General features: G+C 43.2%; 1 protein-coding gene across 1 annotated transcript in view; it reads right to left on the bottom strand.

Moving 5' to 3' along the window:
• Positions 1-23,642, bottom strand: part of PDLIM1 (PDZ and LIM domain 1) — a 55,712-nt gene that overhangs the window by 7,321 nt on the left and 24,749 nt on the right. The window contains exons 4-5 of the mRNA XM_010366244.2: positions 19,853-20,052; positions 2,970-3,121 (exon numbers count right to left, since the gene is read on the bottom strand). Of these exons, the coding sequence (XP_010364546.1) occupies positions 2,970-3,121; positions 19,853-20,052 (352 nt within the window). The remainder of the gene's footprint in view (positions 1-2,969; positions 3,122-19,852; positions 20,053-23,642) is intronic.

Here is a 23,642-nt window from a genome sequence, read left to right as displayed (position 1 = left end):
CCCTCATCAACTGCTTTTACTGCCTTAACCTTTCATCATTTTATCTCAAATAAAAACAGACATTTGGGGCCAGGTGCAGTGGCTCACATCTGTGATCCCAGCATTTTGGGAGGTCCAGGAGGGTGGATTACCTGAGGTCACAAGTTCAAGACCAGCCTGGCCAACATGAAGAAACCCCATCTCTACTAAAAATACAAAAATTATCTGGGCATGGTGGTGCACACCTGTAATCCCAGATACTTGGGAGGCTGAGGCAGGAGAATCACTGCAACCTGGGAAGCAGAGGTTGTAGTGAGCCGAGATCGTGCCACTGCACTCCAGCCTGGGCAACAGAGCAAGACTCTGTCTCAAACAAACAAACAACAACAAAAAAAAAAAACAGGCATTTGGGTTCCTTCCCCCAAGAGACTTCTGCATGTAAAGAATGTTTAGAATGGAATTTATCTTGTTACAGTCAGTAAAGATTTAATGCAGGTACACATTAAGAGATATAGGAGAAACTACAAGATTTGCTATCTCCCTCTTCCCTTCCAGCAGAATCTTGATTCTCTTTGGGGCAAGAACCATCCAGACTAAGGGATAAAATTTTTTTAAAAAGTATCCTAATTCCCAGACTCTCGTTTAACTAGGTGTAGCCAGGTGACTAAATCATGGTCAATAAAATTTAAATGGAAGAGTAGTGTGGAACTTCTAGGAAGGAGAAAGCTGGCTCATCTGAAATAGGGACTCCCGGTTAGCCTTATCTCCCTTCTTCCTCCCTGTCACCTGGAGGTAAGCATGATGGTTGGAACACCAGCTGCCAACCAGGACCACAAAGTAAACTTGGGAATGGAAGCCACAAATTTGGTTGCTGGCATGCAGGATAGGAGTCCAGATCTTGAAGAGCATGGAGCTTCCAAATCCATGCTCAGGTCCTTCTCTGTGAGTCCAGATGAACTCTGCAGCATTTGTTTAGTTGGGCATGGATGAACTTGACCTTGCCTCTCATTAAAGGGTTTCATATCCAGGTAAGAGTGAAATAAGCTGTGGTTTCCCACATGTTTTAACAAAGCTGTCATCCTCAAGGGTTGGCCCCCAAGTTGTTTGTCAGGTGAAGCTAATACTGGAACTTGATACAAAGCATGGTTCACTACTTCCCAGCTGCTCAGCTACTCCAAGCAAAAGAGGAAAGCAGTGGTAAAACAGTATCATTTTAGTATAAAAGAAGCACATGCAAACACATGGCCCATGGTTTTCTGATTTCCTATGGTTGTAAATTGCCACCGTCTCTAAAGAAATCACACAAATGGGGAGGAAGCCCAGGTGTCGGGTGTGTTCAGAAGGGAACTTTCTTATCAGAAAGGGCTCCCCAGGAAGCTGAATCTTCAGCTGCAGACTTTGAGGAGGGACGTTCATCTTCCAGAGGACACTAGCCTCTCAGCCAACATGCCAATCCCTTTGCAGCCTGGCTGAGGCAGGTCCCACACTCAAAATTACAAGGTGTCCCCTCACTGGGGCATCCACTGTCTCTTTGCAGATGGGTCCATGAGAGAGATAAAGAGGGCATAGAAAGCAAGACCCCACTGAAGTGCCCAAGCCTCAAGAAAGGAAGAGAGAGTGTGGAGGACTGGGCATCACAGGGACTAGAAAGGGTACAAAACCCAGCTCTCTGGACAAGGCAGCCCATGAGCGTCACAGGAGGTGCTGATGAGGAACCACCTGGGAGGAAGCAGGTGTGAGGGCTGCTGATCCACAGTCACCTTTGTGAAGGGAATAAAGCATCCCTTCTTCAATACATCCACCTGTCACAATTTCTCAACGTATAGCATTGTTATTAAGTGAAGATACTTTTACAGCTATCTACTTAAACATGATCATAATAAGTATACGTTACATAATGTCTTCAGTGAGAAGCATGTCTCCTGAGACCTGCAGAACCCTACGGGGTGACCCTGGGTGCCTCAACATCAAAGCTCACCCCAAGGACAAGAAAGCGTCTTCATGACATTTCAAACATCACAATAACTATGAAGCGTGTACTCAGTTACAATGATGGATGTTTTGCACGACTTATGCCATTTCATGACCATGATAATCTTAGAGGAAAGGATTTTTTTTTTTTTTTTTTTTGAGACGGAGTCTCGCTCTGCCGTCCAGGCTGGAGTGCAGTGGCCGGATCTCAGCTCACTGCAAGTTCCGCCTCCTGGGTTTAAGCCATTCTCCTGCCTCAGCCTCCCGAGTAGCTGGGAATACAGGCGCCCGCCACGTCGCCCGGCTAGTTTTTTGTATTTTTTTAGTAGAGACGGGGGTTTCACCGTGTTAGCCAGGATGGTCTCGATCTCCTGACCTCGTGATCCGCCCGTCTCGGCCTCCCAAAGTGCTGGGATTACAGGCTTGAGCCACCGCGCCCGGCGAGGAAAGGATTTTTATCCCTGATGGACAGATGAGAAAACAGGCCTGGGAAGGTTCAGAGATTTGCCAAAGGTCACAAAGTAAGAACATGGCCACAAGGGGGTGCTCTCAGGCCCTCAAGAGGCCACCCACCCTAGAGCAAATGCAAACACAAGCCCCCAAGCAAAGCCAGCCGCTGGCTTCATTGAGCGCTAATTCATTTTCATTCTGCTGCTCATTGCCCATGGCCTTCATCACTCGCCTTCCTCAGCCACCACCAAGGTATTGCTTCTGGGCTTAAAGCAAATGAATGGCCAAGGGACAGACCAACAGGCTCCCACAGCAGTCCGGCTCTCCCCAACCTCAGCATCCTCTTGTACATATGACAGGACACAGTTGGCCAGGCCTGGAGTTTCTTAACTACAGACCCAGATGAGAAAATGTGGTCAGCACCCTCTCTTCCTCTATCTCTTTTAAAGAATTTCAACATTTTAAAAGCCCATGCCGACTCCAGAGTGTGTTCACCTGTGCTTCCGCAATGACCGACTCTCACATCTGACCTTCAATAAGAGCCTCTGACTGCAGATGGAGCTGATTACCTTTTTCTTCAGACTCCAGGATCTCCTGCAAAACCAAGAAAGACGTGGACTGTTTCGGGGGCTCATTCAACTCCTGTTTCTCCTGAAGCATCTTGTAAACTTCAGATTCTTTGTCGATGACAAGGCTGCTTGGAGGCTGAGCATGGTCTAAGCTGTAAAGAATGTTTGAAAAATTGATTAGGACATGACAGAAGTTAAAAATAACTTCACCAGGAACCTCCTCCAGGCAAAGACACTGCTGATTTGAAGGATGGATAGAAATGATCTCAAAGCCCTCTCCTAAATCAGCCACAGACCTGCTGCCAGTGCAGTGAAACTGAGATGTCTTTGTAGTCAGAGCTGGCTGCTGCTTCAATGCAATCAGAGGCTCTTCTTCTAAATAGCTTCTAAATAGCTTCTTCAGTAGCTCAAAAACTTTTGGGCCTAATCCTATGGAATGAGAATGCTCTATCTCTTTATAAATTCCATCAACAGCATTATGTCCAGAGAAAATTTAGAAAAAAAAAAAAAATGTCAACCACAGCCCCACCATGAAGAACTCAGCCGGGTCCCCCTTGTGTGGGCCACAAACATTGCTTTCACGAGCAAGAATCACAGTGTTCTCCATTCCCGACGGTCTCACCGTGCTTTCCCTGTCTATAAATACTTCCTAATTCTCAAGGCCAGGCGCTTGGGTCTCCTCACCTATAACACAGAGGTAACAGTACTTTCCTTGCCTGGTTCACAGGTTGGTGGTAAGGATGGGACATGTAAGTGCTTTGTGAAGTGTTGATGTTCAGGCCCAGGGACTGGGCAAGCCAGGCCTTGTCTTCCTCACCTTCCTCCTGTCATTCTGGGTGAACCAGAACAGGACAAGACAGGCAGAGCCTGCCTCTTTCCCCCAGGGCTCCACTTTCTAAGTGGTGGACGGTGACAGGAAGGTAGTCTCTCATCAGCTATACCTGTAAATCTATCCTGCATCTGACCCCTTCTCACCTCCCCCACTCCCCCAGGTCCAAGCCATGCCATGCCTTACCAGCACAGCTGACAAGATGCATGACTTATCTCCTGCTATCACTAACGGCCCAAGGACAGTCTTATTTTTGACTAAAGGCCAGAGTGATGGCCTCTATTCGAAATATCAGAGCGATGTTTTTCATGCTTTTTAGAGACAGGGACTCACTCTATCACTCAGGCTGGAGTACAGTGGTGCATTCACAGATAACTGTAACCTCGAACTACTGGCCTCAATAGATAAATCCTCCTGCCTCAGCCTCCTGAGTGGCTAGGATTACAGGTATGCCACCATCCACTGCTAATTTTGTCATTATTTTTGTAGAGACAGGGTCTTGCTGTATTGCCCAGGCTGGTCTCAAAGTCCTGGCCTCAAGTGATCCTCCAGCCTCAGACTCCCAAAGCGCTGGGATTACAGGCATGGACCAGAGTGTCTCGCCCAGAGTGATATTTTAAACATGAATCAGACTATGTCATGCTGTGGCTCAATGTATTCTCATTTGAGTTAGCACAAAATATTTAGTTTTAATACTAAAATATATGTTTAATCAAAATAAACTTTTTGGGAGTAAATGTTATCACAGAGGAAAAAGTCCCTCACATATGTGTCCCACACTTCTCCCTCCATACACATACCCTGCCAGCCCTGGCTCACTTTACTCTACTGAGACCAGGCTTCCTGCTGTGCCTGGGAAACACTAGCTTCACAGCCTATGCACCTACTGCGCCCTCAGCCTGCAATGCCCTTCCCAGGTGTTGTCATGGCTCCCATGCTTCATCCAGGTCTTTGCTCAAGTGCACTCCTCAAAGAGGCCTTCCTGACTCCGACTCCAAACAGTCCGCCACATCCCCACCATCACTCTTAACTCCCTACCTGCTCTCTCACCATGGATTCCATTTGTATTCCCTTATTTCTTTGTTGTCTGTCTCCCCCTGGAAAGTAAGCCCCAGGAGGGCAGGGACATGGCCTGTCTTGCTCCCCATCACACTCTCAGGCCTGGCTCAATGCCAGGCACAGGTCACAGTTCAGCAGGCATCAGGCAAGTGAATGTACACTGCAGAGTGGGTCCAGGGCCTCCTTCCTCCTTGCTGCGCTCCCCCTGTTCCTGTAGGCTCACAAAGTCCTCCAGGGCAGCTGGCCTCTGAGGGCTGTGCCAGGGACATAGGCAGCCCCACCTCCTGGCCCCAAATCACCTCCTTCCTCTCAGCCTGAGCTGCTAGGGAGGAAGGCTAGTGTGCCCAGTGGAACCAAAGAGCAAATTTCAGATGGTGGGGCAATTTATTGATGCAGATGGATAGATTTGTATATAAACAAGTTGTGCTTCCTGAGTAATAAAGCTATAAAGTCTCCAGCCCACCAGGCTGCTCCCAGCTTTACAGATGCAGGCAGTGGCCAGGAGTGGTTTTATTCAGCAACTCTAACCAGTCTCTCTTTAGGGTTGGAGTCACTGAATTATATCAATTACGCTTACTCATTTCCAGGGTATATGTTTTCCCTGGGTAATTCTCTGCAAGTTACCTTTTCCTCTTCCTCTCTCCCTCTCCTTTCTTCCTTTCTCTTTTCTGAGACAACCTCTGGGGCATGTTCAGTACTCAGGTCTGCAGCTAAAGGCAGAGTCAATCACAGCAATCAAGAGCCAGGTGTTTCCCTTCGACTCCAACCATGTTCTCACAATAAAGGAAAAGGCACCCAAAGAGTGACATATGCTTTGCGGCTGCCAAAGAAGGTCAGAATTTAAGTAGCAAGATTCATGGGTTGGTCACTCCAGCTGGCTGCATTTGGGGGAGGGAAAGCAGCTATCCCTGCCTGTCCTGCCCACTCCAGCTGCTCTCTGCTTGGCCTCTTCCCCCACCTGCAGGGACCTGTGGGTGCCTCCCAGGGCAGGCAATGAGGCCACCTGGGGGAGTTGTTTTAACCAAGGGTCTTTCTTTGTCTCACTTCCCAGCCCTTTCTTTGAGTTATATGCCTGACTCTTTTAGGAGTCCTGAGTTTGGAACTTGCCCCATAATAAGCATATTACATTATTTTTGGATAAATCTTTTTTCTATTACACTTAGGACTATTTTAAAATTGAGATCAGACTATGGAATGTTCTTGGGAAAGATTTTTCCTCTTCTTTGGTGTATGTTATGTCTGGAAGCCACCAACAGAACACACCGAAAAAATGACAGAACCCAGACCACAAGGCTACCAAATATTCTTCCAGCAAATCACCTTGTGAAGGATTTACATGATTTTTCTACCCTCACCTGTCAGTAATGAGTAATGATTTAAAAAAAAACTTACCATTTTTCCCCAATAATGATAGTATCTTTACACCACTGGATAATTTATAACGGACTTTCTATATCTATTACCTTACTTAAGGTATTGATACACCTGAATCAAAAATAACATCCTAAGATCCAAAGTCTAAGTCTTAGACGCTAGACTACAAGGTATTGACATGTTACCACAATACCTTAAAAAATAATGACAAAAATATGAAGGAGAAATGGAACAAAAAAATTCTCATTTTTATATTAATAACAGCAATGAAAGAAAGAATATTACAGTGATATGGCTTCAGAAAATATAACACACACCATTCAGTTTCCAGGAGAACAAGTTTTGAGGGTGGAACAGTGAAAATAAACACTTTCTTCTGAACCCACTCTGTACAGTTTTAATAACGAGTTTAAGGAAATTCAACTATAGAGTAACAATACATTACACAACGTTTCCTAGTTCTTGTTTCTCCCTGGGAGCTGATGTGTATCAGTTTCCTAAATGTTGAATATTTTCTCCCACTATTTTAGGCCCTCAGTGACCTGAGGGCCCCAGGGTTACTATAGCCACGCCACTCCCATCCCTGCCGAATCAGGTGGCTGACAGAGCCAGGTGTAGGAGGATCCCAGTGGTCTTTAGAACATAAGAAGAAACTCCCCTTGAGCCCACCTCCCAGAGGAGGATTTTGGAGGCTGAGCCTGCAGACATTATGCGACTCTCACAGCTGCTCCAGTCAAAAGGGCAGCTGGGGTGAGGGTCAGAAGGACAAGGAGGATGGAAATCAGTATGTTCATGGCTCTGGAGCATGGGTCAGCACAGCAACCCTGGGATGAAAGTCTACTCCATCAGAACCATTAAGTGCCCAGAGTGAGGATATAAGGGGCTTTTTTTTAACTTGGGCTGTCATCTGTGGCAGCAACTTAATTATCTGTATATAAATCTCAGCTAGGCCAGACACAGTGGCTCACGCCTGTAATCCCAGAACTTTAGGAGGCCGCGGCAGGCAGATTGACTGAGCTCAGGAGTTTGAGACCAGCCTGGTCAACACAGTGAAACCCCATCTCTACTAAAATACAAAAAAAAACTAGCCGGGCGCTGTGGTGTGCGCCTGTAATCCCAGCTACTCGGGAGGCTGAGGCAGTAAAATTGCTTGAACCTAGGAGGCAGAGGTTGCTAAAATAAGACAGTCATAAGAAAAAAATCCTCACTGCTGATATAACCTTAGTAGGGTCATTTTCTCACATAGTAAGAATATCTTGATACTTTAATAAAACTACCTGTGAGACAAAGATTGGAAGAGAAAGGGGGATTACATTAATTATTGAAAGCATCCAGACAGGAGAAGATGGTCTCCTCATAAAAATCTTTTTCCTGTCTGAGAAGATGAGGTAGATATATTTTTCCCTGTTTCACCCAGTACAACCAAAAACCCTGGGCATTACATATAAAACAACATGAGAATACTCTGACAGGGCAACAGAAGTCAGACTGGCTAGGGACCCCGCGTCCTGAGGACCATGATGGTGAGCTCCCACAGTGTTTTTGTTTCCTTGAACATCCCAGACATGGAGCCGAGGGCAGCAACCTGGAAAGGGCCATGGGCACAGACAGAAGTCTCGAGAGGAGCCTGCTGTCTCTGACCAAATGGCCAGAAAGGGGCAGCCCAGCAAAACACAACACGTTGAAACAACAACCACTATTCTCCAGCCAAATGCCAGAAAAGGCCAAGTGGGGAGTCCAGACTTCCAGCCTCACCAGGCTATGATGTGGTTCCCCAACTATCTCACTGGGATAGGCTCAGAGAAAGGCCAATAGGGAGTCCATATTTCATCCTTACCCAGCTGTAATGAAAAAAACCTAGGAGAGAATCAGGACTCTCACCACTGCTCAGCAGTGTCTAGGCTACCATCACCCATAAGGTGTCAGTGGAGGCCGTGTGCGGAGCCAGAACTCCCACCCCATCCAGCAGTAATGAGTGGCCCCAATGACCTCAGGTGTGACATAGGCAGTGGGGAAATGAGACTTTCTACCCCCACCTGTCAGTAATGAGGCAGCATCCCCAACCCCCATCTGAGAGGAAGCCAGTGAAAACAGAAGGTTTTAATGAGATCCAGAATCTAATAACATAATAACAAGAATGCTCAAGAGTCAGTTGAAAAATCACATCTCTTAGAAGAACCAGGAAGATATCAAACTGTAAATAAGACAATAAAGAGATGCCAACACCAAGATGACAGAGATGTTGGGATTATCTAACAAAGATGGTAACACAGTCATCATAAAAATGTTTCAATGAACAATTATGAGCATACTTGAAACAAATAAAAAAAGTAAAGTCTCAACAAACAGAAGATATAAAGAATGAAATGGAAATTCTAGAACTGACAAAGTAACTGAAATAAAATCACAGTGGATACACTCAGCAGCAGCATGAAGGAGACGAAGGAAAGAATCAGTGAACTGGAAGGTAGAATATTAGAAATTATACAATTTCAAGAACATAGAAAAATAGAATGGGGAGGAAAAAAAAGAAATGAAGAGCCTCACAAACTGATGGGAATATATAAAAGATCAAAAATTCATGTCAATGGAGTCTTGGAAGAAGAGAAAAAAGGTGGAACTAGAAAAGTACTAGAAGAAATCATGTCTGAAGGTGTCCTAAATTTGGCAGAAGACATAAATAAGTGAAGTGAACAGGAAACAGGATAAACCTAAAAAAATCTACACCAAAACACAGCATAGTAAATTTCTGAAAACTACAACAAAGAAAGAATTTTCAAAGCAGTAAGAGAAAAATGACACCATATCTAGAGGGGAAAACCAATTCAAAGGACAGCAGATTTCTTATCAGAATCCATAAAGAAAAGAAGGAAGTAGCACAATGTTTTCAGCTGCTGAAAGAAAAAAAACTGCCAGCTTAGCATTCTGTATACAGTGGAAATATCCTTCAAGAATGAAGAAGAAATCAAGACATTCTCAGATACAGGGAAACTGAGAGCATTTATCTCTAGCAAAGCTACCCTAACAATGTTTAAAGGAAGTTATCTAAATAGACCAAAAACAAAAAAGAAGGAACCAGCCAGGCACGGTGGCTCACCTGAGGTAAGGAGTTGAAGACCAGCCTGGACAACATGGCAAAAACCTGTCTCTACTAAAAATACAAAAATTAGCTGGGCGTGGTGGCGGACGCCTGTTAATTCCAGCTACTCAAGAAGCCGAGGCACAAGAATCACTTGAACCTGGGAGGTGGAGGTGGCAGGGTAGATCGCACCACGGTACTCCAGCCTGGGGGACAAGAGCGAGACTCTGTTTTAAAAAAAATAATAATAATAATAAGGAACTTTGGAATACCGAGAATGAAAAAAGAACCCATAAGCAAAAACATGGTTTTAAAAAATGCTTTCCCTCTTAATATATTCTAACTCTTGTTGACAAGTAAAGCAAAAATTGTAACACTATCTGATGTAGTTCTAAGTGTATAAAAGGATCTATTTTAACTATATTGTAAGCAGGGGAGGGCAAAGGTTCACAAAGAGAAGCAAAGTTTCAATACTTCTTTGAACTCCTGAAATGATGATAGCAGTAAACTGTGATAAGTTATATATATATATACAATGTAATACCCAGATAACTACTGAAAAGGTTATACAAACACATAGAATAAAAAACACTACAAATAAAACTGTTATTCTTTAAAAAAAAAAAAAAAAAGATGTCAAATAACCCACAGGAAAGCAGGAAAAAGAAAACAGAGAAATGGAAAACAGAAAACAAAAAATAAAATACCAGACTTAAGCCCTAACATATCAATCATTGCATTAATGTTCATCATCTAAATAAACCAACTGAAAGACAGAAACAAACAGGGTAGATACAAAACAGTACATTTTAAAACATGACCCAAATATATGCTATCAACATAAAACTCATTTCCGATATTAATATATAAGCAGGCTAAAAGTAAAAGGGTAGAGAACAATATATCATGCCAATATTAATCAGAAGAAAACAGGAGTGGTTATATTATTAATAATATCTGATAAGTATACCTCTGAACAAGTAAATTTACCAGAGATGGAAAGGGACAGTATATAATCACAAAAGAGTTGACAACAGCTATAGCAATGCTAAATGTGTGTGCATCAAACAACAGAGCTTCAAAATATGTAAAGCAAAAACTGATAGAACTGAAAGGAAAAGAGACACATTCACAATTTTAGTTGAAGACTTCTATACCCCTCTCTTAACAACTGATAGATCAACTAGACAGAAAATCAGAGAGGATACAAAAAAATTCAACAATACTATCATGCCACAACTATAATCCCAGTACTTTGGGAGGTCAGTGCAGGAGGATTGCTTGAGCTCATAAGTTGGAGACCAGCCTGGGCAACATGGTGAAACCCCGTCTCTACAAAAATTACAAAAAAAATTAACCAGATATAGTGACACATACTTGTGTAGTCTCAGCTACTCAGGAAGCTGAAGTGAGAAGATCACTTGAACCCAGGAAGCTGAGGTTGCAGTGAGACACTGCACTCCGGCCTGGGCAAGAGAGACAGACTGTCTCTAAGTAAGTAAGTAAATAAATAAATAAATCAGAAATGAAAGAGACATTACAGCTGATACCACAGAAGGATAATAAGAAACTACTATGAACAATTATATATTAACAAATTTAAAAATCTAGAAGAAATGGATAAATTCCCAAAAACACAACCTACCAAGACTGAGTCAAAAAAAAAAAAATTAAAAATTTCTAAACAGACCTATAACTAGTAAGGAGGTTCAATCAGTAATCAAAAACATTCCAACAAAGAAAAGCCCAGAACCAGATGGCTTCACTCATGAATTCCATCAAACAATTTTAAAAGAATTAAAACTAATGCTTCTCAAACTCTTCCAAAAAGCTGAAGAGGAGAGAATGCTTCCAAACTCATTCTATGAGGCCAGTATTACCCTGATACCAAAACCAGACAAAGATACCACAAACAAACAAAAAAAAACTATAGACTGATATTACTAATGAATATTGATGCAAAAATACTCAACAAAATACTAGCATACCAAATTCAACAGCATATTAAAAGGATTAAACACCATGACCAAGTGGAATTTATTCCTGTAATGCAAGGATGTTTTAACATATAACAATCAATCAATGTAACACATCACATTAACAGAATGAAGGACAAAAACTACAGTCATCTGAATGCAGAAAAAGCATTTGACAAAATTTAACAAAGTTTCATGATAAAAATACTCAACAAAACAGGAATGGAAGGAAATTACCTCCACATAATAAAGTCCATGTATGAAAAGCCCACAGCTAACATCTTACTCAAAATGAAAAACCAAAAGCTTTTCCTCTTAAGATCAGCAAGCAAGGCAAGAAAGCCAACTTTTACCACCTCTTTTCAACATAGTATTGGAGGTCCTAATCAGAGACCTTAGGCAATACAAATAAATAAAAGGCATCCAAATTGGGAAGGAAGAAGTAAAATTGTATCTGTTCAGAGACGCAATGATCGAATACACAGAAAACCCTGAAGATCCCCCCCACTACACAAACACACACACACACACACACACACACAAACTATTGGAACTAATAAATGAATTCACAGTTGCAAAACACAAAATCAACAAACAAAAAACAGTTGTTTCTATACACTACCAATGAATAATCCAAAAAGAAAACTAAGAAAACAATCTCATGTGTAATCATCAAAAAGAACAAAATACCTAGTAAACTTAGCCAAGGAGGTGAAAGACTTATACACTGAATAGAGTACATTTTAAAATTATGAAACATTTTTGAATGTTTAAAAGTATAAAACGTTGTTGAAAGAAACCAAAGAATGCACAAATAAACAAAGACATCTCATGTTCATGGACTGGAAGACTTAAGATTGTTAAAATATCTGTACTACCCAAAGCATCTATCTACATCTTCAATGCAATCATTATCAAAACCCTAATGGCATTTTTTACAGATAAAAAACACCATTGTAAAATTATATAAAATCTCCAAGGACCCTAAATAGTCAAAACAACCTTGAGAAGGAAAAGCAAAAATGGAGGCCTCATACATCCTTATTTCAAAACATTTTACAAAGCTACAGTAATCAAAACAGTATGGTACTAGCATAAGACAGATATAGAGACCAATGAAATAGAATAGAGAGCCCACGAATAAACCTTTGGATACACTGTCAAATGATCTTCGACAAGGGTGCCACAGCTACACAATGGTTAAAGAATAATTTCTTCAATGGTGTTGGAAAAACTGGATATTCACATGTAAAAGAATAAAGCTAGACCCTTACCTAACACCACATAAAAAAATAATTTGGCCAGGGACCGTGGCTCACGCCTGTAATCCCAGCACTTTGGGAGGCGGAGGCAGGAGATAACTTGAGGTCAGGAGTTCGAGACCAGCCTGGCCAACACAGTGAAACTCCATCTCTACCAAAAACTACAAAAAAATTAGCCGAGAGTGGCAACGCAAGCCTGTAGTTCTAGATATTCAGGAGGCTGAGACCGAAGAAACACTTGAACCCAGGAGATAGAGGTTGCAGTGAGCCAAGATCATGCCACTGTACTCCAGCCCAGGCAACAGAATGAGACTTCGTCTCAAAAATGATAATAATAATAATAATAATTCAAAATAGATTAAAGACCTAAACATAAGACCAGAAACTATAAATATAAAACTTCTAAAAGAAAACATAGGGGGCCAGGTGCTGTGGCTGACACGTGTAATCCCAGCACTTTGGGAGGCCAAGGTAAGGAGAATCACTTGAGCCCAGGAGTTCGAGACCAGCCTGAGACTCTGTCTCTATTAAAAAATAAAAATAAAAATAAAAATAAAGCTTCCTAACACTGAATTTGGCGATGGTTTCTTCAATATGACACAAAAACACAAGCAACAAAAGCAAAAATTAAAAAATAGAACTAAAAACTTTAAAACTTCTGCACCACAAAGGAAACAACAGAGTGAAAAGGCAACTTACGAAATAGGAAAAATATTTGCAAAACATATGCATGATAAGGAATTAATATCCAGAATATATTAAAAAATCCTACAACTCCACAACAAAAAACAAATAGCTCGATTAAAAACTGATCAAATGATTTGAATGGACATTTAGCCAAAAATGATTAACAAGCATATGAAAAGATATTCAACATCACTAATCATTAAAGAAATGCAAATCAAAACCAAAATGAGATATCACCTCACATCTGTTAAGATGGCCACTATCAAAAAGACAGAAAACAAATGTTGGTAAGGATGTGGAGAAATTGGAGCCCTTGCGTATTGATGGTGGGAATGTAAAATGGTGTAGCTACTATGAAAACAGTATGGAGATTCCTCAAAAAATTAAAAATTTACCATATGATTCAGCAATCCCACTTTTGATTATATACAAAAGAAATGAAGAAGAATCTCAAAGAGATATTTGCACACCCATGTTCATTACAGCATTACTCACAATAGCCAGGAGATGCAAGCAACCTAAACGTACATAAAAACGTGTATTAGTGAGTTTTCATGCTGCAGATAAAGATATACCCAAGACTGGGCAATTTACAAAGAAAGAGGTTTAATTGAACTTACAGTTCCACATGGCTGGGGTGGCCTCACAATCATGGTGGAAGGAGGAGCAAGTCACATCTTACATGGATGGAGCAGGCAAAGAGAGAGAGAGCTTGTGCAGGGGAGCTCCTCTTTTTAAAACCATCAGATCTTGTGAGACTTATTCATTATCACGAGAACAACATGGGAAAGATTTGACCCCATGATTCAATTACCTCACACTGCGTCCCTCCCCCAGGAATTCAAGATGGGATTTGGGTGGGGACACAGACAAACCATATCAACATGAATAAAAATGCGAAAAAAAAAAATGGGATATTATTCAGCCTTAAAAAAAAAAAAGGAAATCCCATCATATACTACAACATGGGAAAACCTTGAGGACATTATGCTAATTGAAAAAAGACAAATGCATGACTCCAATTATATAAGATATCTAAAGTAATCAAACTCTTAGAAAGTATTACAGTGGTTGCTAGGGACTTGAGAGATGGGGAAAGGTGAGGTTGTTTTTTAATGGGTATAGAGTTTCAGTTTTGCAGGATAAAAAAGTTCTAGAGATGTGTTTCACAACAATGTACATACAGCAAACATTATAATACACTTAAAAATGATTAAGATCATAAATTCCATGTGTTTTTTAACACAATAAAAAAAGACAAACTCACAGAAGAAAAGGAACAAACTATTGATACATAAACCTATTGATACAAAAACCTAAATAAATCTCCAATTATACTGAGTAAAAAGGCTAATCCAGGTTACATACTGTATGATTCCATTAATATAACATTCTTGAAATAATAAAAATATAAAGAGTAGATGAGTAGGTTGCCAGGGGTTAAGGAGGGTGAGGGAACAGGAGGAAAGTGAGTGTGGCTATAAAAGGGCAACATGAGAAACCCTTGCAGAAATGGAAATGTTCAGTATCTTGAGTGTATTGATGTCAATATCCTGGTTTTGTTACTATTGTGTTTTCAAGATGTTACCACTGAGGGAAATTGGTAAAGGGTATAGGGGATCTCTCTGTATTATTTCCTAAAACTGCAAGTGAATCTACAATTATCTCAAAATAAAAATTTTAATTAATTTTAAGAAATATTTTCCCCAAATGGTAGAAGTTATGTGCTAACTGGAAATAATGTAGAGGAATACTTGTTTTTTATGTAGGTGGGGGTAAAGGAGGTAGAAGGACCCAGAAAAATCTTTCCTATCTCATATCCCAAAAAATGAAATGTCCCAGCCTGATTACCCCAATGTTCACCCACAAACGCCATTCTGGGAAACCGTATGTAATCATTTTCAGAAGGGAAGCCTGGCCTGTATGCTTCCTAAGTTTTGGTCTTCAAAGGCACACATGTTGGTTCTGCAATAAGAAACCAGAGGGGTAATTGTGGGCACCAGAAGAAGAGAGAGGAACACCCACACACCAGAGCCAGTTTTCTGTGGGTGGCAGGCAAGTTTAGCTAGAGGGGCAAGCAGCCTTCATCACAGAGGTGTACTTCTGATTCAGCTCTGAAGAAGCCAGGGTTAATATCATCCTTGTGATATCATTTGAACAGAAAATGATGCATCCCTTTATTTCCAGGGCAGCTGCTTATAAATGTCCCTCGTGAGTGTTTGGGGGCAACATCTTACAACACAATTTGGAAGAGCTATTATCTAGGGCCTAGTATGTTGGTTATAGGAACTCTCCAATCCTTCCTCGAAGAGAACACCATCATCCCATCAGTAAGCTGATGAGCTGTGTGGGCTGGCTTAATTTAATGGGAAAGAAAGAAGTGTACCACAAGCCACAGCAAAGTCTTCTCCATTACATTTGTCTATGTGCTTCTACACTTCTGTAGCCGCCAGTTCTCAGAAATGATGGGGATGGAGTTACTCATGGACACCAAAGTCAGCAATAATTAGCATTTACTGAGCACCTACCAGGGGCCAGGCACTGCGCTGAGTGTTCTGTGTATATCCCATTGCATTGTCTCAACAATCTGGTGGTGAAGAAGTTAGTATTATTTCCACCTTAGATCTCAGGAGACTGAGTTTCAGATGTGTTACATGGTTTTCCCAAGGTCACACAGCTAGTAAGAGGCAGAGCTAGAATTCAAGGCTCAGGCCCCTCTATCTACCAAGCCTTTACGAAGTATCAGGCAGTATCATATAAACAATGAAATCTGGGCTCTGAATTTTCTGATTTTGACCAGGTCCCCTCAACTCAATTAAAAGAGATCAGAGGAAAGGTGCTAGCTTTCTGCTGAACTGACATTTTCTTCGCCCACCTGGTACACAGTAGGCACTCGATAAATGATTATTATGCTGAACTGACCTAGAGGAAAAAGGCCACTGAGGACCTCCCCCTCCACTGTGTGCACTGGGAGGAAGGGAAGCAGAGAAACCCCCTCACCTGCCTTACCAGTTGGCAAGGCTATCTCTGTTCTTATCTGACTGGGACACAGCTCTGTAAAGACCTACAAGACAGAGAGCCACAGACATACCATGATACCTTCAAGTGTATAGGACAAAGAAATCCAGGGCAAGCCCCAGAGAATGGGTGATGACATCAGATGCAAAGTATGCAGTGAGCCAATTCTGGAACCTCAGCGAATTTCACAGACTAAACAGTGGGAGGGAGCGAGCACTTGGGACTTGTGCTGACTGAGCAAGCAAAGTTACCGGGTGACTGCTGAGCTCACAGGAGAATCTTTCTTTGTGGGAATGCACTAGAAATACACCAGCAAGCTGAGACCCCGCTCCCCCATACAAGCAGCATGGCCAGTTAGGCAGCTCCTCTGCCTTAGGCTGTTGGTTTTCCCACTGTTTCTGGGTTCATCCTCAAAGAGTGTGGGATGGAACAGAAACGGGACCCTCTCTGCTGAGAAAAGCTGCAAAGAGACAAATTTTGATACTCGGAAACTACTGCAGCCAAAGAGTCTGGGCCAGGGGCTAGAGGAAAGGCTTACACAGACACCTGGTAGTTTCAGACTCAGGGGAGGGAGCATGCAAGGAACATGAGAGAAGAAAGACATTGATGAAGGAAAAATAGCCAAGGCCATACTAAAAATATTTCCCAGGCACATATTTCTCCCAATGCATAGCAGCTCTTTCAATTAAGGATGTGTCATTTCCTGGGTTATTAAGTCCAGATCATGGAACATTCCACTCTGGGACAGTAAAAGAGGGTCACGTTCTCAGCCTCCCCAGCACCAAAGCAGCTAAAAACAAGGATCACAGCCCCCAGTGTTTCCACCACTCCTGAGCTGCTTGGAAGCTTCCCCTCAGGGTGTGTCTGTGGAAAGCCTGGGGCCCAGTATGACACCTTTCTCAGGTGTCTCAAATGTCCCACGGTCACCTGGAAGAGGATCATCATCTCAAGCCAGTAAGCCCTTGCAAGAACCAGAATTTGAGGGAAGCAGCAGCACTGGCGGCGACTTTGCCTTGGTTACTATAAATGGCCCGTAACCTTTAACATCTTCTAAAACCAAAGTCACACAGAAAAAAGTCTGCCCTACTAGACTCAAAGAAATGTTAAAAGAAATCTCAGTGTCAGCTGGGCCCAGTGGCTCACACCTGTAAGCCCAGCACTTTGGGAGGCTGAGGCAGGCAGATCACCTGAGGTTGGGAGTCTGAGACCAGCCTGATCGACATGGAGAAACCCCATCTCTACTAAAAATACAAAATTATCTGGGCATGGTGGCGCATGCCTGTAATCCCAGCTACTTGGGAGGCTAACGCAGAAGAATCGCTTGAACCCAGGTGGCGGAGGTTGCGGTGAGCCGAAATCGCTCCATTGCACTCTAGCCTGGGAAACAAGAGTGAAACTCCATCTCAAAAAAAAAAAAGAAAGAAAGAAAGAAAGAAAGAAATCTTAGTGTCCTCTCAGTGTCGGGCACAGGGACGCGCATGCCATGGGTGTCCAATGACATCTGTCTCTCTGTGGGGAGGGGAGGGGTGACTATATGCACGGAATGGCCAAGGAGCCCTTGAGAGGCGTTCCAAACATTTAAGTAGTTTGGAACCTCTAGTATCTTCACATCTCTCAACCTGCATTTGAAGCCATTGGTTTGCAATGTAATTACCATAAGAGTTGAGCAGGTTCTTGTTAAAGGTGAACTGGGGAGAAACTGAATGGCAAAGCAGGCTTCAGAGGCAATACAAAAATTGAGGATTCCAAGTGGGAAAGGTTCTCAGAGCTCAGGCAAGTTTGGACCACACAGTGTTTTCCAACAAAATTTAAATGTCACCAGTACTTAAAAATCAGGAGATTTCCGATAAAAAGAGGCTTTCCAACTTCTGTTTTAATGGAAATAATCAGCAGAAACGAGACCTGCATGTGGCACGCAGCTGGAGCCGAGGAGCAGCGGCCCCTCTGGACCAGGAATGCACGCTCCAGCTGCCACCCCCACCCCCACCCCCACCCCCACCCCCACCCCCACCCCACCCCCACCCCCACCCGGCACCCCCACCCGGCACCCTTGTTTACTCAGAGCTCTGCCTCAGTTCCTCATCCTGCCTGCCACTTTTGGGTATTTGAGTGGGAAATTCCTGACCTAGTCCACCCCCTTTACACCTACAGAGAATTGGCCCCATCTCTAACCCATCCTCAAACCCAGTTCCTTTGCTGGGATTCCCAGTGTTTCTGGATTCATCCTCGAAGAGTCTGAGATGGAGCAGACTGCGCCCCTCTGCTGGGAAGATCCAGGAGACTCCAATAAAGACTCAAAGGGCTTGGTGGCTCATGCCTCTAATCCCAGAACTTTGGGAGTCTGAGGTGGGAGGATCACTTGAGCCCAGGAGTTCGAGACCAGCCTGGGCAACACAGTGAGACCCCAATCTCTACAAAATTAAAACTTAGCCAAGTGTGGTGGCACACACCTGTAGTACCAGATACTCAGGAGGCTGAGGCAGGAGGATCACTTGAACCCAGGAGGTTGAGGCTGCAGTGAGCCGTGATCAAACCACTGTACTCCAGCCTGGGTGACAGAGCAAAACTTTGTCTCAAAAGAAAAAAAAAAAGACTCAAAGGCAGCTGCAGCCAAATGATCTGTGACAGCAGAGGACATACCTCCTCAGTCCCCAGCAAGGCACTTCCTCAGATACCTCTCCCCTTTCCACCTGCAGCCCTACCTCTCCCCCAGTTAAGCCTGCCTCTGTCCCCAGATCAGAACCTATTCTTAAGGACAAGCATTTATATCCTCAGGGACCTCTCTTCTTTTATGACTTCTGGTCCACTCTGGGGGAAAAGCAAATACTGCTTCACCAAAACTGTGCACCATGAAGTATTTCTCCCTTAGTTCAGATGGTGAACACAAGCACAGGCTACTCTAGATTCTCTCAAACACTCCCCGACTAATAATACTGAAGAATTTCTCGGGAAGCAGCAGGCCTGTCAAGGAAGGACTATGTTCAATTAGAAGATGATGATCACAGAAATCAAAACACAAATAAAAACAGTTCTGGAGGATTAACTGATTTGTTTGTGCTTGACACGATGCTGGGCATTTTACATGTTAATTCTTACTTTTACAGACACCCTATAAAGCAGGAGGTATTGGGCCGGGCGCGGTGGCTCAAGCCTGTAATCCCAGCACTTTGGGAGGCCGAGACGGGCGGATCACGAGGTCAGGAGATCGAGACCATCCTGGCTAATACGGTGAAACCCCGTCTCTACTAAAAAATACAAAAAACTAGCCGGGCGAGGTGGCGGCGCCTGTAGTCCCAGCTACTCGGGAGGCTGAGGCAGGAGAATGGCGCGAACCCGGGAGGCGGAGCTTGCAGTGAGCTGAGATCCGGCCACTGCACTCCAGCCTGGGCGACAGAGCGAGACTCCGTCTCAAAAAAAAAAAAAAAAAAAAAAAAAGCAGGAGGTATTGCCCTCTGTGTAGATGAAGAAAATGAACACAGAAGTGTTCTGCTAATGTAGTCATTTTTCTCCCTGGAGTAGTGGCTCTTGCACGTGCCTGGGCAGCCCTGGTCCTGATGTGAAAGCCCCTACCAGGACCGGCTCAGAGGAGGACTACTTACGGTCTGCTGTTCGCTTCCACCCCGCTGGCAGCAGTCTTTGACTCCAGGGCACTGTTGAAGTTGGAGATATTTTCAGAAGAGTACAGGCCAGCTGGGTTGTTGTACTGGTTTGTGATGACCCTGGCGGTAGTGCTGGAGGCAGGCGAGGCGGTAAAGGGCATGGCACTTCGGTTGTGGGCGCTTCCTATGTGCAGGACCTCCTGCAGGCAGGGATCAGAGGATAAATCAAGGGGGGCATCCAATGCAAACCCCTTGATGGGCAGTGCAGGCTGAGTGCCAGGGAGAGGTGTTCCAGCTGCTAAGATAGCCCTAGTTCAACCCAAACTTTAGCTGAGGGGCACTGATACACCCACTGAGACACATGGGCAATGACTGGGGAAGTTTCCCACAATGGGCACCTTTGGGAGTTCACAACTTCTGAATCATCTCTGCCTTCTGATTCTTCCTTGAGGCCCAGCAAAGCCTGCCCTCTGGGCACCTCGGGCAGGACAGCCCTTGATGCTTTGGGCTGTAAGATTCAAGTCAGAGCTAAAACACTCTTTCAGGGCACATACCAAAGGGATTAAAGCACTAGGTGGAGAGAAACATGCAGCCACTTTGGTCAGTGCAAAACAGGAGATGATAGAAGGTGGAGATAAATTCTCCAGAAGTGAGCGAGTTAGACAAGCAAGATAAGAAGGTGTGGTGTCACAGGGGAAGCAGCTGCTGACTAGGCAGAGATGGCCTCAGTCTCCTGCAGAACAAGGGTAAAGGGAATTAAGGATCTATCTATTGTTTCTTCTGGGAGAAAGACAAGGCTAACCAGATAGAAGGTCAGGGGATACCTATTACAGGGGCGGTACCCAACAAAGCTGCAGAAAAGGACTTTTGAGTTCCTTGTATTCTCATTCCCCTTTCTGTAATTTGAGGAAGTTCCCTCCACCCCCACCCTAGACTTGCTAGGAGTCAGGTGAATAATTACTACAGCTACAACATCTCAGAGCTCTTTTACAAACCCCCAAACCACTTTTGAAATTAACATTCCTGTTTTCTAAAACTACAACTTTTCTACTTTTTCTTTCCCCCCTGCCAGCATCACAGCTTTTCTGATGGCCCAATTAGCAAGGTCTTTTCTATATGGGTGTCTGGATCAACCCATGGCTTCTAGGTGATGCATGCTCTGTGCTGCCTGCTGAACTCAAAATGTGTCTTAGTGTCTGTGTTTTCCAGAAAAATCTTCCTGAACTCTTGTCTTTCTTAAAACACCCAGGCCCAGAACAGCTGCCCCCAAAAGAGTTTCTGTCATCTGTTGCACTTCCTTTTTTTCTCTCCTTATATGTTAAATCTTTAAGTATTTTATGCTTTCTTTAAAAAAAAATATGAAAACAGCTTGATTGGGTACCAAATTTAAAATAAAACAAATTGAAAATATTTTTATGTTTAAGATTTCTCTTTTTGGCCAAGCACTGTGGCTCACACCTGTAATCCCAGCACTTTGGGAGGCCGAGGTGGGCAGATCACCTGAGGTCGGGAGTTCAAGACCAGCCTGACCAATATGGAGAAACCTCATCTCTACTAAAAATACAAAATTTAGCCAGGCGTGATGGCGCATATCTGTAATCCCAGCTACTCGGGAGGCTGAGGCAGGAGAATTGAACCCGGGAGGCGGAGGTTGCGGTGAGTCGAGATTGCACCATTACACTCCAGCCTAGGGCAACAAGAGTAGAACTCTGTCTCAAAAAAAAAAAAGATTACAAAAAAAGCTAGCCGGGCGAGGTGGCTGGCGCCTGTAGTCCCAGCTACTTGGGAGGCTGAGGCAGGAGAATGGCGTAAACCTGGAAGGCGGAGCTTGCAGTGAGCTGAGATCTGGCCGCTACACTCCAGCCCGGGCGACAGAGCGAGACTCCGTCTCAAAAAAAAAAAAAAAAAGATTTCTCTTTTGGCTGGGTGCAGTGGCTCATGCCTGTAATCCCAACACTTTGGGAGTCCAAAGCAGGAGGATTGCTTGAGCCTAGGAGTTCGAAACCAGTCTGGGCAACATAGTAAGACCCCAGCCCTAAAAAAAAAATGGTGCATGCCTGTAGACCCAGCTACTTGAGAGGGCTGAGGAAGGAGGATAGTGTAAGCCCAGGAGATGGAGGCTGCAGTGTGCCATATCGTGCCACTGCACATCAGCCTGGGTGACAGAGAAGACTCTCATCTCTAAAAACACAAAACAGGCCAGGCACAGTGGCTCATTCCTGTAACTGCAGCACTTTGGGAAGCCAACGCAAGAGGATCACCTGAGGTCAGGAATTCAAGGCCACTCTGGCCAAAACTGTGAAACCTCGTTTCTACTAAAATACAAAAATTAGCTAGGCGTGGTGGCACCTGCCTGTAATCCCAGCTACTCGGAGGCTGAGGCAAGAAAATCACTTGAACTCAGGAGGCGGAGGCTGCAGTGAGCCGAGACTGTGCCACTGCATTCCAGCCTGGGCGACAGAGCAACTCTGTCTCAGAAAAAATAAAAATAAATAATAAAAAATAAACAACAACAACACAAAATTTCAGCAGTTATCAAAGAGTAGTTAAGTAAATTTTTTGGCACAGCTACCCAAAGAAATCATATATAGTAATTAAAGGCTATGGTCATGAAGACAGAGGAGATTTACAGATTGGTGGCCTGGGACCCTTGCCTACATATGTCGCAGCCAGGATGGTCATGCTTTCTTCTTCTTCTCCATCTCCACAGCAATTCCTAGGAGCAGCAGAGGATGCAGAGCCCAAGGGAAGGGTCTTTATTTTTCCGCCTTGGCTCAATTTTTCCCTGCAATTTCCTGTTTGGCCATGAGCAGGGAATACCCCTCTGAGCCCATTTTTCATCTTTAAAATGTAGAAGAAAAAGCCTTCTTCACAAGGATTTGTATGAGTTACCAGAGTGTCAAGTACAGTGCCTGGCTCGTGGCACATATTCAACCAGGGTCTATTCCCTTCTCCCTCCACAGAAACACATTTCCAATTAGAATGGAAGTCAATGGAAAATTCAGGGTTGAAAATTCGGATGATTTCACTTTATAAAGAATCTTTCAATAATGCATCTGGTTTGTACATAAAAGGAATATCTCTACCCTCATCTGAATACTGACTGGTCTTTCCAGAAAGCAGGCAGATTCAGGGCTTGCCTTTTAGAAAGGATGATGTAATTGTTTGGGCTTTGTATTTATCAGTCTCCAAGGAAACTCAATAATGAGGAAATACAAACTAGGTGTGTAACTATGCTGACCTCAGATAAGCTGGGGTGTTGGTTGGCATTACATGAACCAACAGATCTTTTTATTATAGATGAACTCTACTCTTACTCATTTATCCTCTGCTTTAGAATGGCTGGAAGTAAAAGACTTTGGAAAAATGATGGGTGAGAAGTTTTTCTTACAGTAATAAAGCATTACTGGAATCACAAGAAAAATACTAGGGTTGAAAGTATTTGAGAATTTTTGTAATCTGAAGAGAACTACCTTCAAATGATTAATACAGGTAACTAGTTTATAGATTTAAAATGAAAATTCAAATATACTACAAATGAAAACTATAACTGAAATTTACATAATTACCTTACTTACATGAAAATGAGGATTTCAGATAGACCAAGTTAAAACAAAATCATTCCTTGTGTGTTATAAAATATGTAAAAATTAAAATTTAACAATTACAATTTAACATTTATGGTAAATTTAATGAAGTAGCTGAAAACTCCCAAGGAAACTGAAACTAACTGTGGCATGTTTTAAATTAGTTTACACAACGGCCAGTGTATAGACCAAGTGCCATTTTA

This window comes from Rhinopithecus roxellana, chromosome 11, assembly GCF_007565055.1.
Source record: "Rhinopithecus roxellana isolate Shanxi Qingling chromosome 11, ASM756505v1, whole genome shotgun sequence".
Taxonomy (NCBI): Eukaryota; Metazoa; Chordata; class Mammalia; order Primates; family Cercopithecidae; genus Rhinopithecus; species Rhinopithecus roxellana.
This window is presented reverse-complemented; position numbering and strand designations above follow the sequence as displayed.